Source organism: Mustela putorius, unplaced genomic scaffold (genome assembly GCF_011764305.1).
Source record: "Mustela putorius furo isolate JIRA1106 unplaced genomic scaffold, ASM1176430v1.1 tig00000275_pilon_pilon_pilon, whole genome shotgun sequence".
Lineage (NCBI taxonomy): Eukaryota > Metazoa > Chordata > Mammalia > Carnivora > Mustelidae > Mustela > Mustela putorius.
Window position 1 is genome coordinate 31,653,344 of NW_025421341.1, and position 13,988 is coordinate 31,667,331.

Below are 13,988 nucleotides of genomic sequence, written 5' to 3' on the forward strand. Positions count from 1 at the left end.
CTGTGACCTACGGTCCCTTCCTGAGATTCCTTTTGTCACCGTCTGCCTGACGCAGAGCGAATGCTCAGTGAGATGTCTTCTTACTGAATGTGTGATGTCGGCCCTCAGACTATCCAAAGGCAGGTGAGCCAACATGACCTGAATAAGTAGGCTCTCTCTTCATTTGCTTTAAAAAGACAAATGACGATCAAGATTGACACACGATTTCCAAACAAGTGCTTCAAGGGGCATCACCAAGAACTTGGAGGGTTGCGAGGGTGGGATGGAACAGCCTCCAGAGGAAGAGACAGGAGCATGGACATTGTCCTTGAACATGGGGGGCTGGGGGAGAGTCAAGGGGAAAATGGATGAACTGCCACCTATGTTCCTAGACCCTCTCCTCATCCTCCTGTGGATGGAGGGGTCTGTGTGCCACGCCACCAACGGTCTCCCCGAGGAGATGGAAATAAGCACGATCTGTGATGTTCCCACGAATGCTCAGACGACCGTGTTCATATTTTATTCTAAATGTGCTTCCAAGTGCTTATGCAAACTAAAAATATTAACATACTGCAAGCTATCATTTAATAATCAAGAGTGTGGGTGTGTTGCTATGTCGTTTGTAGGACTGGGGACAGGTGTTTGAGGGAAGAGAGGGAAAGGATTGCATCATAAATCCTTCCTTTTGCCTGAAAAACCTCCCTGGCACCTGGTTTCAGGGCCTTTTTCCTGGCCTTACCAAATGACCAAATGTTGCCATGTGTAAACAAAATGAATTAAAAAAAAAAAAAAAGAATAAGAAAAAAAAAAGACCGAGACTTTGGTGTATTTAGATGCAAAATAGAATTGAATATGTAGTGGCTTCGAGCTGCTTTCAAGTTCCTAAGAACCAAATTGCTGTTTGCTAAGGCAATTTCACTTGACCTCCACTGGACACCAGCCTATGTGAGATAGTTTCTGAGGCTGCAGGTGCCCTGCACATCGCTGACAGGCTCTGAAGTAAGGGCTAAAAAGGAGAATTCTTGAGGGCACCTGCGTGGCTCAGTTCGGTTAAGCATCTGCCTTCAGCTCAGGTCATGATCCTGGGATCCTGGGATCAAGCCCCGTTTTGGGCTCCCCACTCAGTGGGGAGACTGTTTCCCCCCTCCCTCTACGTCTCCCTTCTCCTCATGTGCATGCACAAGCTCTCCCTCTCTCCAAATAAATAAAATCTTAAGTAAAAAAATGTTTTTAAAGGAGAATTCTTGTTATTTTTCTTCCCCATCTCTCATGTTTAAAGGAAGGGAGGGAGTGCCTGGGTGGATCAGATGGTTCAGCAACTGCCCTCAGCTCAAGGCATGATCCCAGGGTCCAGGGATCGAGTCCTACGTCAGGCTCCCTACTCAGCAGGGAGCCTGCTTCTCCCTCTGCCTCTCTCTGTCTGTGTTTCTCAGGAATAAAAAATAAAATCTTAAAAAAAAAAAATAAGGAAGGTAAGGATGGTTTCCTGGCAATCAGGAGATCAGGAGGACCAGGAGGGCAAAGGGAGAGGCTCCTTGGCATAGTTAAAATGTGAAAAACAGTGAGACTGACCAGAAGTAGCAAACCCAAAATGTGTTCTATGATTTTAAAAGAACGAGAGACAAGTGCATCCTGGACTTGGTACATTTATTCAATATTCTGTGAAATTAGCAAGAATCAGAAGAAGCACATATCAATGCAATACAGCCACAGACGTGTCCTGGATATAAATAAAGATGCACTATGAGAAGTACTCACTACGGAACTAGGACTCTCTTATATTGACTACCTCTTAGCAACAAACAACGCCAATGCAAATTTAACTTACTCACAATAGAAAAACCTTGACTCCTAAAAGGAAATATAGATTCGGTGCGATTGTAATTTGCCTCACGAGGCCCTCTCGCTGCACAATTTCAAGGCCTGGCTTGACGACTGTTACGAAAATGACAAGAACGAACTCAAGAGAACATTTCCGCAAGGTTCAACGAAACAGTGCAGAAATAAGTTACTTACCCATGCACAGAAAAGGCAAAGGCTAATTTCAATCGGGTTAGGAATAGTAAATGCAACTAGTCTCTGATTCACAAAACAAACATTTCAGACTTTGTTTAGGTTAACGGGTATACTGTTATATGGGTCATACTCTACATGTGTTTCCTAACTACTCAGAAAGCCGGCACTCACACGTCACATGGAAACTTCTCCTCAATTAGACTATTCTCTGCAACAGCCACAGAAAGCCAGCTGCGTTTCCTGACGGCATCTACCATGGGGACAGCACACACTAGTCAAAGCATACAGTTTAAAGAGCTGAAAGTACATTAAAACGTAGTCTATGGGTTTCACAAATTTTGTGTTTTTAAAATATTTTTTCCAAACTAAAAGCTGCAGAAAATTAGTTCCTCGATATTCTCCCGAAAACTTTTGCGCAGCTACCATTTCAAATTTCTTAAGCTTTTTATTTTCTTAAAAATATTTAAATGAGGGTAGTATCCTATCTTTTTGAAAAATAATCCCCCAAAAAAGATTACAAATCTTTCGTTTTGATCAGTGTGACCAGGGGTTTGTCGTCGGGGCTGTAGTCCTCGTAGGCGATGGGGGTCACATCATACATCGCAGGCCGGGATTTCTTTCCAAACCTGAAACCAGAGGGGAGAGAGGACCCCAGTTAGAGGAACAGTGGATCTCAAGTCCTGTGAAAGGCACATAGCGAGAATAACTTAAACGGGCGCCTGGGTGGCTCAGTGGGTTAAGCCGCTGCCTTCAGCTCAGGTCATGATCTCAGAGTCCTAGGATCGAGTCCCGTATCGGGCTCTCTGCTCAGCAGGGAGCCTGCTTCCTCCTCTCTCTCTCTGCCTGCCTCTCCATCTACTTGTGATTTCTCTCTGTCAGATAAAAAAAAAAAAAAAAAAAAAAAAAAAAGAATAACAATAAAAATACCCTAAGAAAAACATTCTCTCGCAAGCACAGAAATTTAAGAGATCTGGATATCACCACTGAACGAGTACACGTGTTAGTCTCCAGTGCAGGGAGTAAAAAAAGGATTTCATGAGACGTGGAGTCCAAATGAATGTTGAAGCTTCTAGGCTAAATCCTGGCAAAGCAGCCTGGCCTGACAGCTCTACGGTAGGTTTTAAGACACATATCTGTCTTTTCCTTCTGAGAGCCATTAACTATCTGGAGATAGTTACATCCATTCTAGGGCCTGGGGACTTATAGGAAGGCTAGGAATGCCCAGAGGTCATTTGAGGTCCCAACATGAGAAGAAGGGCAGAGAGAGTAAAGGACTTCAGAGAAGATGTTTGTCCATGATACTCAATACCCATCATCCAACGCCATCCACCTGTTCTTCCCCACACCCCATGCACACACAAGCCATTGTTGTTTTTTGGTCTTTGGCTTTTTTCCTCTGAGCTCAAGCCATTGTCCCAAAAGATCTGTGTATGCCTAAATCCTCTTAGCAGCAGGACTGATGCCCGGAAGCCAGGGGTGTCAAAATCCATTTTCAGAACTTCCTGCCAAACCAGTCTGAAGATGGAAGATTTTTAACATAAATTCAACCTCTGGGTGGTCTCTTCCCATGGAAGGCCTCACCTTCCCTCAAGTCCCTGGGGTACCATATCATTTAAACAATCTTCCACATTTACCTACTACGCCTCCTCCATGGAGAGACCACATTTTTTAACTGTTTTAAGTCCAATGAGGTTCAAAAAAGAAACATGTAAGGAACCTTACATTTTAAAAAGCCTGGTAGGATGCACCCCAAAGACTTCAAAGGGCTTATTTACCATGGCTTTCAGCCTACCTCCCTGGCCCCCACTCCTTCTTTTCCCTCTGCTCTCTTGGAAAGCCAGTCTTCCACAGAGTGAGAAGTACAACAGAATGAGAAAGGAGGAAATGCATTCTCCATTGGATCTTTTGTTTTTAAACATTCATCAATCCTTTGTTTTGATTCACTCAAGATTTACTTGTCTTCGGGGGTACCAAGGCACAAACTGTGCCAGGTGCATACCAGGCAAAATGCAGACTTACAGAGTTAATGCATTCTGCCACCAAGAAAACCAAGGATAGTACCATAAGATGAAAAAGCCTTCAATGCAATCATGTCTGAAACATGCACCCTCGCTGGTACGTGCTTGCATCGAGCTGGAGTCCAGCCTATGGTCTGTGTATCTAAATGGAGCAGGGCCAGCATCATCTGAGACTGGGGTAAGGGAAAGTGCAAAGCCACCTGGATCCTAACACATTCTCTCTAGGCCGAAGCTTTTAGAAGTTACTTTAAGGGGCAAATATTTTGACAATCTCTTTCTCATAAAACAGCTAGATTCGTTGGTAACAATACACCACCAATAATATGATTCATCTCAAAAGTCAGGCAATCCCAGGGAAAATCCCTCTGGATCCTCACAAAGGTGTCACGGGACAGTTTCCTGGGGGAACTCGGACGGGAGGGTTAGCAAATCACAGATTGCCTTCTAACCAGTTGGTTGGCCAAGAGGAAAATTTTTAAGTAACTTGATAGGCTGACTGTGTGTTTAAAATATCCATTTTATTTTTATATGACTTCACAGTTTGAAGAAGAATCTGTGTCTCCAAAACCTAGAAAGTTAAATGCCTCCATGTTACGCAATCTGCCAACCAACTATCATTCAAAGGGCTGTCCTCTTAAATTGTCAGCACAGGGCTGAATATTGACAAGGCAGGTTTGAGGACAGGTGTTTCAGACCCACTGAGCATGACGAGGCAAGTGCTGAAACCAGTCACGAGGAGACACGTGGCCACCATACTTGCACGGAGTCAACCAAAGAACAAGAACCTTGTTTCGTGTTTAGGCAAGTCACGGGCTGTGTGCACAGTGCTAATGAGATCAGCTCCAAACCAGGACGGGTCATAAGGTATAATGCTTGTTACAAAGGTAACCTGGTTTTAAAAGGGCTAATCACTGCCCCCAGTGCTATCTTGGAGCTGGAATCCCTGTGCTATGACTTAACTAGCTCCTTACATGTTTATTTAACCAAATTCATTAGGTGACACACAGACTTCCATACACAGTGCAGTATCCACCGCTTAGAAGTAAAATGGCTTTTAAAACACAATAAAATGAGGGGTGCCTGGGTGGCTCAGTTGGTTAAACATCCAACTCATGGTTTTGGCTCAGGTCATGATCTCAGGGTCCTGAGATCAAGGCCAGTGCCAGGCTCTGTGCTCAGTGTGCAGTCTGCTTGTCCCCCTCCCTCTGCTCCTCCCCCTGTTCAATCTCCTTCTCTCTCATCCATGAATAAATAAAATCTTTAAAACACAATAAGATGAAACAGGACTTTCCTTGAATCTCCTACACCTAACACAGGAACAAGCTCACATCTAGTAAAAAAAATGAAAATGTATTCCTACTTAAATTTTTAATCCCAACAGCTTTTTATATTTCCTTAGTGTCTCAAAATTGGGTGGATGTTAAGAAATAAGCTAATCCCCATAGAATTCCATTTAAACTTTCAGGCATCAAACCAATGTAAGAGCTTACCTGTGTCATGGCCTGAGTATTTATTTATTCCTTCAAATAACACACAGGGTTTTTTTTTTTTTCTTATCACAAAGATACGTTTTAAATGTAAAAAGCAAATTTGGAAAATAGAGAAAATTATCATGGAGACCAGGGGTTAACAAAGTATAGAGCCTGTAAGCCAATTATAGCCTCTTGCCTGTTTTTAAATAAAGTTTTATTGGAACGCAGTTGAGCCCCCTTCAAAATGCATCTCTGCTACTTTGATACTCCAAAGGCAGAGCTAAGTAGTCATAGAGACCCAGGCAATGTAAGGTCTGTAAATTCTAAGAGATTTGGCAGGCCCTCGATGAAGACTGGAAGACTCGCCCATGGTCCCTCTCTCCAAAGGATTTAGCCTAGTGTCCGGCGGTGGCGACCAAAACTGGACGCCGTAATGCAAGTGCTGGCAATAGCAGCATTCCTGTCACTGACATCTCAAACATACCCAGTGACAAGTCTTGTACACCGTATCTCACTACAAGGTACTGCAAACCAGTTATGAGGCGGATCAAAGAACTTGCATTCTTCTAGTTCATACTGTCCTGGAAGTCAAGAGATAAAACACCACGCAGGGAACGCAGATGGACCTGACCTTGAGAAAGGCCCAAACTCCAAGGTGCTATTTGAGAAAACAAGGCTGGGTCCTTTCACAGCTGTTCTGTTGTTGTGTTCTGTGATCAGACACTTAGAGCTAGGGGAGCAAAGAGTAACCTCCCGGAGATGGGACCTCGCTCCAGGGTGTGAAAGAACTATCCACTCCCGCTGCTCATTTGCAGACTCTCTCCAGCCTGAGCAAAGCAGCCACAGGACAGGGGACTCTTGACGAGAGAGAGAAAAGGGAGCACAGGTGTCAACCGAGCGCTGGCATCAGAATTGCCAGACCCTTCCTCAGTCCCTCGGGAATGTCACAGGCGACCCACTTGGATTCGTCCCGTGTGGCAGCCAAGCCGCAGTCATTCCGGTCCAGTGTCACCCCCGGGCCAGCAGCTGGGAGACAGGCTGTGAAAGGGGCCTTAGCTCTAGGTCACTGCTAGAAACCAGGGAGGAGGTAATATCTTTTTCTTTTTTTTTTTTTTAATATTTTATTTTTATTTATTTGACAGAGAGAGATCACAAGTAGGCAGAGAGGCAGGCAGAGAGAGGAAGGGAAGCAGGCTCCCTGCTGAGCAAGAGCCCGATGCAGGGCTCAATCCCAGGAACCTGAGATCATGACCCAAGCCGAAGGCAGAGGCTTTAACCCACTGAGCCACTCAGGTGCCCCGGTAATATCTTTTTCAATGCCTTTCTAGGGTTTCCAGGATAAGGGAGTGGAAAGGCACCAGAGACCCAGCCAGGACCTCGAGGGAGCCATGCTGTAGAAACCACAGGTCATAGTTGAATAAACATTTATAAGGGAATGTTCCAGATATCTGGGAAGGTATTGTATTGACTTCAATGGTTTTATCTGCAGTCACTGGTGCATGGAGGAGCTTTTCGGTTGGGAATTCTGCAGAAAATATTTTTGATAAAAATCGGCACCAAATAAGAACCAGGTTTGTAAATGCTTTCAAGTTTATTCTTTCTTTCCAAGACTATGCAGTTAAACATTCTCCGAGCAGGCTATGTAAGCAGGAAGCTCAGAGAAATCTATCTTAAACTATTCTGGGGCTGAAATAAAATACTCCTCTTGAACACAAAGAATCTTAGCCAGAGATCCCTCTGGGGTCCCAATGCATCCCAGTATAATGCCCCCAATTCTGCTCCTTCCTGGTGAACTCAGCACCCTGGGGAATGGAGAGAGAAGGCTCTTGAGCAACAGAGAAGCTTGTCTTCTCTCCTCTCCTTTTTCCATCTCCCGTCCGGGCCCCTTACGAGACTGCCGCCTTAGAATGAAGCCACCTGTCAGGCATGTCAAGACACCATACACCCATACACCAACCCCGAACAGAGACTGTCCTTCAAAAGACAGACCTCAAATTCAAGTAAGCCAAGCCCACTATGTGCTGGACCCTGAGGAAAGGCCCTTTAGGTACTGGTCGGGGTAGGAGTCAAATCAACAAGGCCGGCAGGGATTGGTCTCTGGGCTTCCCGGAGGCCGTGTTGGCAAGCTCGCCCTGGAGAGTCAAGGAGGAGCCGCCGCATGGGTCCCGACTTGGAAGGAGATGCACCTTCCCCTTCTCTTTCACAGTTCTAGAAGTAAGGTGGGTGCAGCTCTCAGAAAAAAAGGTACCCTTGTCCCACCTGGCATTGGGGCAGCTGCCCCATGCCTCCCAAACTCTCTCCCTCCAGTGGCTCCTCTCCCTGGAGAATAAGACTGGACTTTTGCTTCCACCAAGGTGGCAAGATTCCAGTCAGATGGGAGTCTTGGGTTTGGAGATTTCTCACAAAGAAGGCAAACTTTCTGAACCTCTCAGTTTCTATGCCATTCGGATGGATTTTGGATCTGCGTATGTTTTGAGCAAGACCAGACCAGTATACCATGTCTCAGCCAAGGTCATGCAGCTACTGGTTCTTGTGAGCCCCAATCTTAAGCCACCAAGTTCAGCCCGCTCTTGCCTACTGCCCAGACTTTCTGAATTGTTTGCTTTACATTGTTCTAGCAACTGAAAGAAGAGATAGCTGTCCTTTAACAAACACTGTCGTGATTGTTCGGGTAATAACTGTCCTTTCCAGAAGTCAACAAAATGTTAGATTAGCTGATTTTTTTAGTGTTATAATAGAGAAATAAATATGGTGTTATTGGCTTGTATAATTCTTTAATATTTATAATTTAATTTGATTGCCTTAACCCTCCAAGCAGGGGGACTTATGTCTTTTTTTCAGTTGAGGGAACCATGTTTGTGGAGGCTTGACTGGTCTGTGTGAAAGCGAGTCAGGTAATGGGGTAGTTGGAACTCATGCTGTGGTACCACACTCCCTTCTTGTCTCTCCAGCAGTCCTTCCTCCAGAAAAGGACACCATGTTATAGGATATGAACACTGACAGCAGAATGATAGCTGTTTGTCTCTCCTGAAGAAAGCCCCTAAATCAAAGGTTATTTCTATCCAGGCTGTTTGAAGAACGTAGCTAGAGACATTCCAAAAAGCAGCCATCAAAAAAATGTTTCCTACACCATGATTAAGAATCGGCTATTTCCAGCGCAGATAAACACAAATTAAATGAATGAATGCATCCAATAAAAACAGAAAGCTAGCAGCAAATGCAAAGATGCTGCTTACAAAGCAGCTTCATTGTCCTCCCCCCAGACGAAACCTCTGCTTTCGTCTGTCAAATCTTCTTTGCAGGTGCGCAGTCCTGTTCACAACATCACCCCATCCCGGGAATGCACAGGTGGAAGTGGGATCTCCCTCAGCCCTGATCCCCCTACGCCCCCTCCCCCCGCAGCCCACCTGGCATGCCGGATGGAGGCGATGGCGTTGCTGAACTCGCTGTCAATGCTGCGACAGTTATAGAACTCCTCGTAGGCTGGCCTGGAGGAGCCCTGGTACTCGATGCGGCTGATGCGGCAAATGCCCACGATGAGGATGATCAGCATCAGGATGAAGGCCACGCAGAGGGCCCCGATGATGATGTACAGGGAGTGCCGGGGCATGTTGGTGAGACTTTCCGCCATGTGGCCCGACTTCCACTGGAGATCTGAGGCAAAAATAAGCAAATGACTGAATGTGAGCCATGACCTTTGGAATGGGGAGGTCTTCGCTGTCCTTGCTTTGACAACCCAAGATATAAGGGCTGTCCAAACTGGGAAGAATTCTTTTTATGCATAACCCAGATCAAAGGCTAATGCCCTTAACATATAAAGGCATCTTATAAATCATTAAGAAAAACCAAAAACACACCATAGGAAAATGGGCAAAGCTTATAAAAAGGAATCCACCAAAAAATAAAAGTAGAAGAGTGTTCAGTTTCATAGTTCTCCAAGAAGGCAGTTCCTCTATCAGTTCCCAAATATTATCTCAGATTTTTTAGAACCACAGTTGACATGGGCACAGACGTGAGGACGTGTGAATCGATACACGGCCCCCTGCGCAGACTTCATGGAGTATCTTTTGATCCAGAAATTCCAATTTCTAGAATGTGTACTAGGGAAATGATCCTATAAATGCATAAAGCTCTATGTACAAGGATGTTCATCTCAGCATCCCAATTTTTGAAATGTTAAATGCTCAGTTATTACACATTTCAAAACAGTTCATTAAGTAAGCATGACCCCCAAGTATTCACCACTCAAAGTTAACACTGTTCAAAGCTAATAAAGTTCATGTTGAACCCTTTTTACTTTACATTTTTTCAAGTTTTTTTTTTTTTTTTTAAAGAAAGAAAATGTTACAGCTTCTAGCCAGAGGTCCAATCCCATACCCTCTTCTCACCCCACAAGCCAAAAAACACTTTATAAAGGTCAAAAAATGGGAAGGCACCTAAATAGTCAGCTCTCAGTGAGCTGGAGAGATGATTTCCTTCTAACAAAATTATAAAAGCAGTGGACCGAACAGGACCTAGCCATAGGGTACAGTCACACGTGAGCTCTGTCTATCCACACACTGAAAAGATCAAGACAGGATGAGAGGACTAATGAACATTTGGTGTCTTCCTGCTATGTTAAGTCTTTGAAAACATCGCACTTAATCATTATGACTGGGGCACCTGGGTGGCTCAGTGGGTTAAAGCCTCTGCCTTCAGCTCGGGTCATGATCTCAGGGTCCTGGAATCGAGCCCCGCATCGGGCTCTCTGCTCAGTGGGGAGTCTGCTTCCTCCTCCTCTCTCTCTCTGCCTGCCTCTCTGCCTACTTGTGATCTCTGTCGGTCAAATAAATAAATAAGTAATTTTTTAAAAATTATTATGACAAACTGAAGATGCATTATTTTCTCTCTCTCCACTTGACGGGAAATTGGTATCACTAGCTGGATGAGTTCAAGTCCAGATCCAAATCCTTAGCGTCTGCCCCACACAGCCACACGTGAAGAACAGAGATCACTGGGAGGCAGGATTATAAGCCATTGTTACTTCCTTCATTCCACTTCTCAGTCTTTTCCAGCTTTTTTCAAAGGAATAACATAGTCTTTTTATAAGAATATTTTTAAAAAAGCTATAAGTTATTGGAAGAAAACATCCATGGAATTATCTTCCAGCGCAATAGTAGAAGTGTGGGCCTTAGGACCACACCAGCCTTGCTGTCAGTCCCTGCTGTGACATTTACCCAACCTCCCTGAGACTTGGTTTCTTCATTTACAGGATGAAAATAGCAACAGGTACCCCTGTCTTTAAAGAACATGTCAAGAACAGGAAGAAAGTCTGCTGCTGGGCAGTCCTAAAAAGGAGCAGGCGTGGTGTTGGAAGAGGGATAGAGGATAAAGGGGAGGAAGACACTGTCCTCTGAAGCTTATGCTGTGAGCTCGGGATTACTGAGCACAGCCTTGCGCCCTTTGAAAAAGCACCAGTCTGTGGGCACCTGGGTGGCTCAGTGCGTTAAGCCTCTGCCTTCGGCTCAGGTCATGATCTCAGGGTCTTAGGATTGAGTCCCGCATTGGGCTTTCTGCTTGGCAGGGAGCCTGCTTCCCCCCTCTCTCTCTGCCTGCCTCTCTGCCTACTTGTGATCTCTCTCTGTCCAATAAATAAATAAAAATCTAAAAAAAAAATATTTAAAAAAAAAGCACCAGTCTGTCTGAGTAGGAAAATAAATGGAAGAAGGCAACATAATCTCCCGCCCCGAACAGGTCAAGAGTGCCCAGTTATGTCTGTCCTGTTTGTGGGCCTGCACACACGTGGAATGTTCTGGATGATGTGAACAGGCCTGGAAGTTTTGGCAATAAAAAAGGCTAGATAAGACCAGAGAGAAGTGAAACTCATGTGGGAAGAGAAGGCTGTCTCTATGTGACTCACAGCTGCACCAGCCTCATGCCATTATTCACACATTAGGACCCCAGGTGCCTGGAAATGGGATTCAGAGGTGGGTGTGGAAGGGCCTGTCTTCCCACAAAATGCTCAGACTCTTCTCACCAAGCCATGCACTGTGAGAGTTTTGCAATCTCAGGGTACTCAGATCCTCCTCTTAGCTACATCCTCAGTGGCCACGGACCCCAAGAACCAGCTCTTCTTTACCTTGAAAAGTGACAGTCGGAGGAAGAGCACGGGCAGATCCCCAAGCAAAGGCCAAGTGTGCAGAGCCCTTTCCTAGAAGCCTAATAGGAAGAGGGCCCTGATGGCTCCTGGAAGTTTGAGAAGAATGAGATGAATGAAGTGTGTTTGCCTCCAGATCTTTTGACTCCTGAGTTTTTACCAAGACCCCTGAGGTCTGGTTTGGCCACCCGAGGCTGCCTGCCCAAGCTCACGAAGCCCATGCCGCCGAGAGGCTGACTATTAGAGCATTTACTGCTCCAGCCGAATGACCTCACAGATGGGCATATGGACCAGCATAAATCACGGCAAGGGAATGATCACCGTGGATGGGAGAAGGTGTTTTGTGAAGCTCGAACTAAGCCTCCATCGCAGGTCACAGCCCCTTCATTTGGCAACACCTGGTGCACACGGAGAGAGACGCTCATTTTTCTGGCTGGAAGAGGAGCATGACTCACTTGGTTTCCCTGTATTTCAACATTCTCTAAAAAATTCAGTTGTAGGCTGCAGTCCAATGCTCAGAGTATGCTCTGACACCCATCTAGCATCAACACAGCCAAGCCAGCCCTGTTTCCCCTCCGGCTGGGTAGAGGGCTCCACTCTGATCCCCGTGGCAGGGCCACACGAGTTCTCAATGAGCCCTCATAGTTGACGTCTGCCTTCATGTAAATAGCCCCACATGGTGTCAACCCTATATCCACAGCGAGTGCACAACCTCTTGGCCACTAAAGACGACGACACCGGGTTACACGCTCTGCACAGTGTCCCAGGCCTGAGCTGCCCACACTGCTTGCATTTCTGATCAACCGTTCTACTTCCCCAAACTCTCCTTCCAGGTTGCTGGAACTTTTGGGAGAACTTTCTTGAAATGCCTCCAAAAAGCTCTGCTTCCCCCCTCCCCAACCCCTGCTCCTTTTTTTTTTTTTCTCCCCCTACCTTACTGTCAGCTAACACTTTTCTGATAGAAGTGAGTGTGGCTGCTGGACACACTAACCAGGCTGGAACTGGGCTGGATCTGATTCCTGGGTCTGGAAGCCGAGAGTGTATCTGCACCAGGTGGCTGCGGCTGCCGCCTCCGGTCCCAACAGAAGTCCGAAGACCCTCGTGAGCCTAGTGCTTTGCTGCGTCCCAGGAGTTCGGTTGCATGAATCCCTTACTACAGGCCAGCTCCAGCGCAGCCCAGGGAGGAACGGTGCACCAGAGTGTGCTGGCTGGATTCATCCCATCGGCTCAAGCAGGTGCATGACTTAGAACACACAGACTGTTCTGGGAAAAATGTCATGCTATGGTCTGCTGGACCAGTAGTATTTACTTTTCAACTAAATTCATTTCTGGGTTTTGTATTTTTCAATGTGTTTTTGCATTAACACTTCAATCGGCCCTAAACAAAGCACCCTGAGCGAAGTAGAGAAGCTGGGCTTGGAGCAGCTGCTCAAGGGGATAGAGGCCTTTTGGGGCCAGGCTGAGGATAAAACCAGACCAACCTCCACTCCACCAAAAGGGCTGTCAAGAGACTTGAAAATTTCACTCTAAAACATACTGCCTGTATCTGGTTTTTAATTTACCTACATGAATGTAGCCAGTCTAGTTGATGTGTTCACCTGTGTTACATAGAGAGTGTATGCTGTGTAGACATCAGACAGCCAGATGATTTTGAGACCATCTGCTGCTAGACTCCTTGAGAGGAGCAATTTCAAATTACCTTCTGTTTTCTATACCTAAAAGTTATCTGGACAAGCAAGGCAGCCAATGAGATTGGAAAATATTAACAGCTCTCATTAGTCTTCAGAAGAGGAAGGCGTAGGAAAGGAATAGAAAGAAGAGCTCACCTTCTTTGTAGGATCCGTTTGCTGAACAACCATTAATTTGGCACCTACTATGTACTAGGTTTCGTCCTGGGTTCCAGGATATAGAGTGAGGGAAAGTAGACAGTTGGCTTTAGAAGCCCCCGGTCTTTTGAGGGGTACAGGAACAAAAAAAAAAAAATGGTCACAAAGTAGCGGCAGACGTACAAGTGTGCCAAGCCAATGAAGGACCACCTCTGCAGTGCTACTGGCAAGGACAAGGGGAAATGCCATCTCACCAGGGAGTCAGGAGAGCTCCAGGGGTGAGGGTCTGCAGGAAGCTGGGCTCCACGGGTATGCAGGTATCAATGAGGGACAGGGGAGAGCAGAGGGAACAGGGTGCCAGGCCAAGACCTGGGAGGAGGTGGGGAACAGGACAAGAGAGTGGAAGGGGAACAGAGTGGCCACTGGCGGGAGCAAGCCAGAGGCTGTTGGAGCAAGGAAGGAATCTCCCTCGCGGGTCCCACAGGCCCCAGTGTGGCCTTCAGTCTTTAGTCTTCAAGACAAGCTTGGCACTGGCAGGGAT

At 46.0% G+C, this 13,988-nt stretch overlaps 1 protein-coding gene across 2 annotated transcripts in view; it reads right to left on the minus strand.

Annotated features, from left to right (window-relative positions):
- Window positions 1–1,609: 1,609 nt before the first annotated feature.
- The window catches only part of DNER (delta/notch like EGF repeat containing), a 312,134-nt gene continuing 299,755 nt past the window's right edge, over window positions 1,610–13,988 (minus strand). For both annotated transcript variants that reach the window (XM_045078829.1, XM_045078830.1), the window contains exons 12-13: window positions 8,893–9,139; window positions 1,610–2,621 (exon numbers count right to left, since the gene is read on the minus strand). In XM_045078829.1, the coding sequence (XP_044934764.1) occupies window positions 2,510–2,621; window positions 8,893–9,139 (359 nt within the window). In that variant the 3' untranslated portion in view covers window positions 1,610–2,509. The remainder of the gene's footprint in view (window positions 2,622–8,892; window positions 9,140–13,988) is intronic.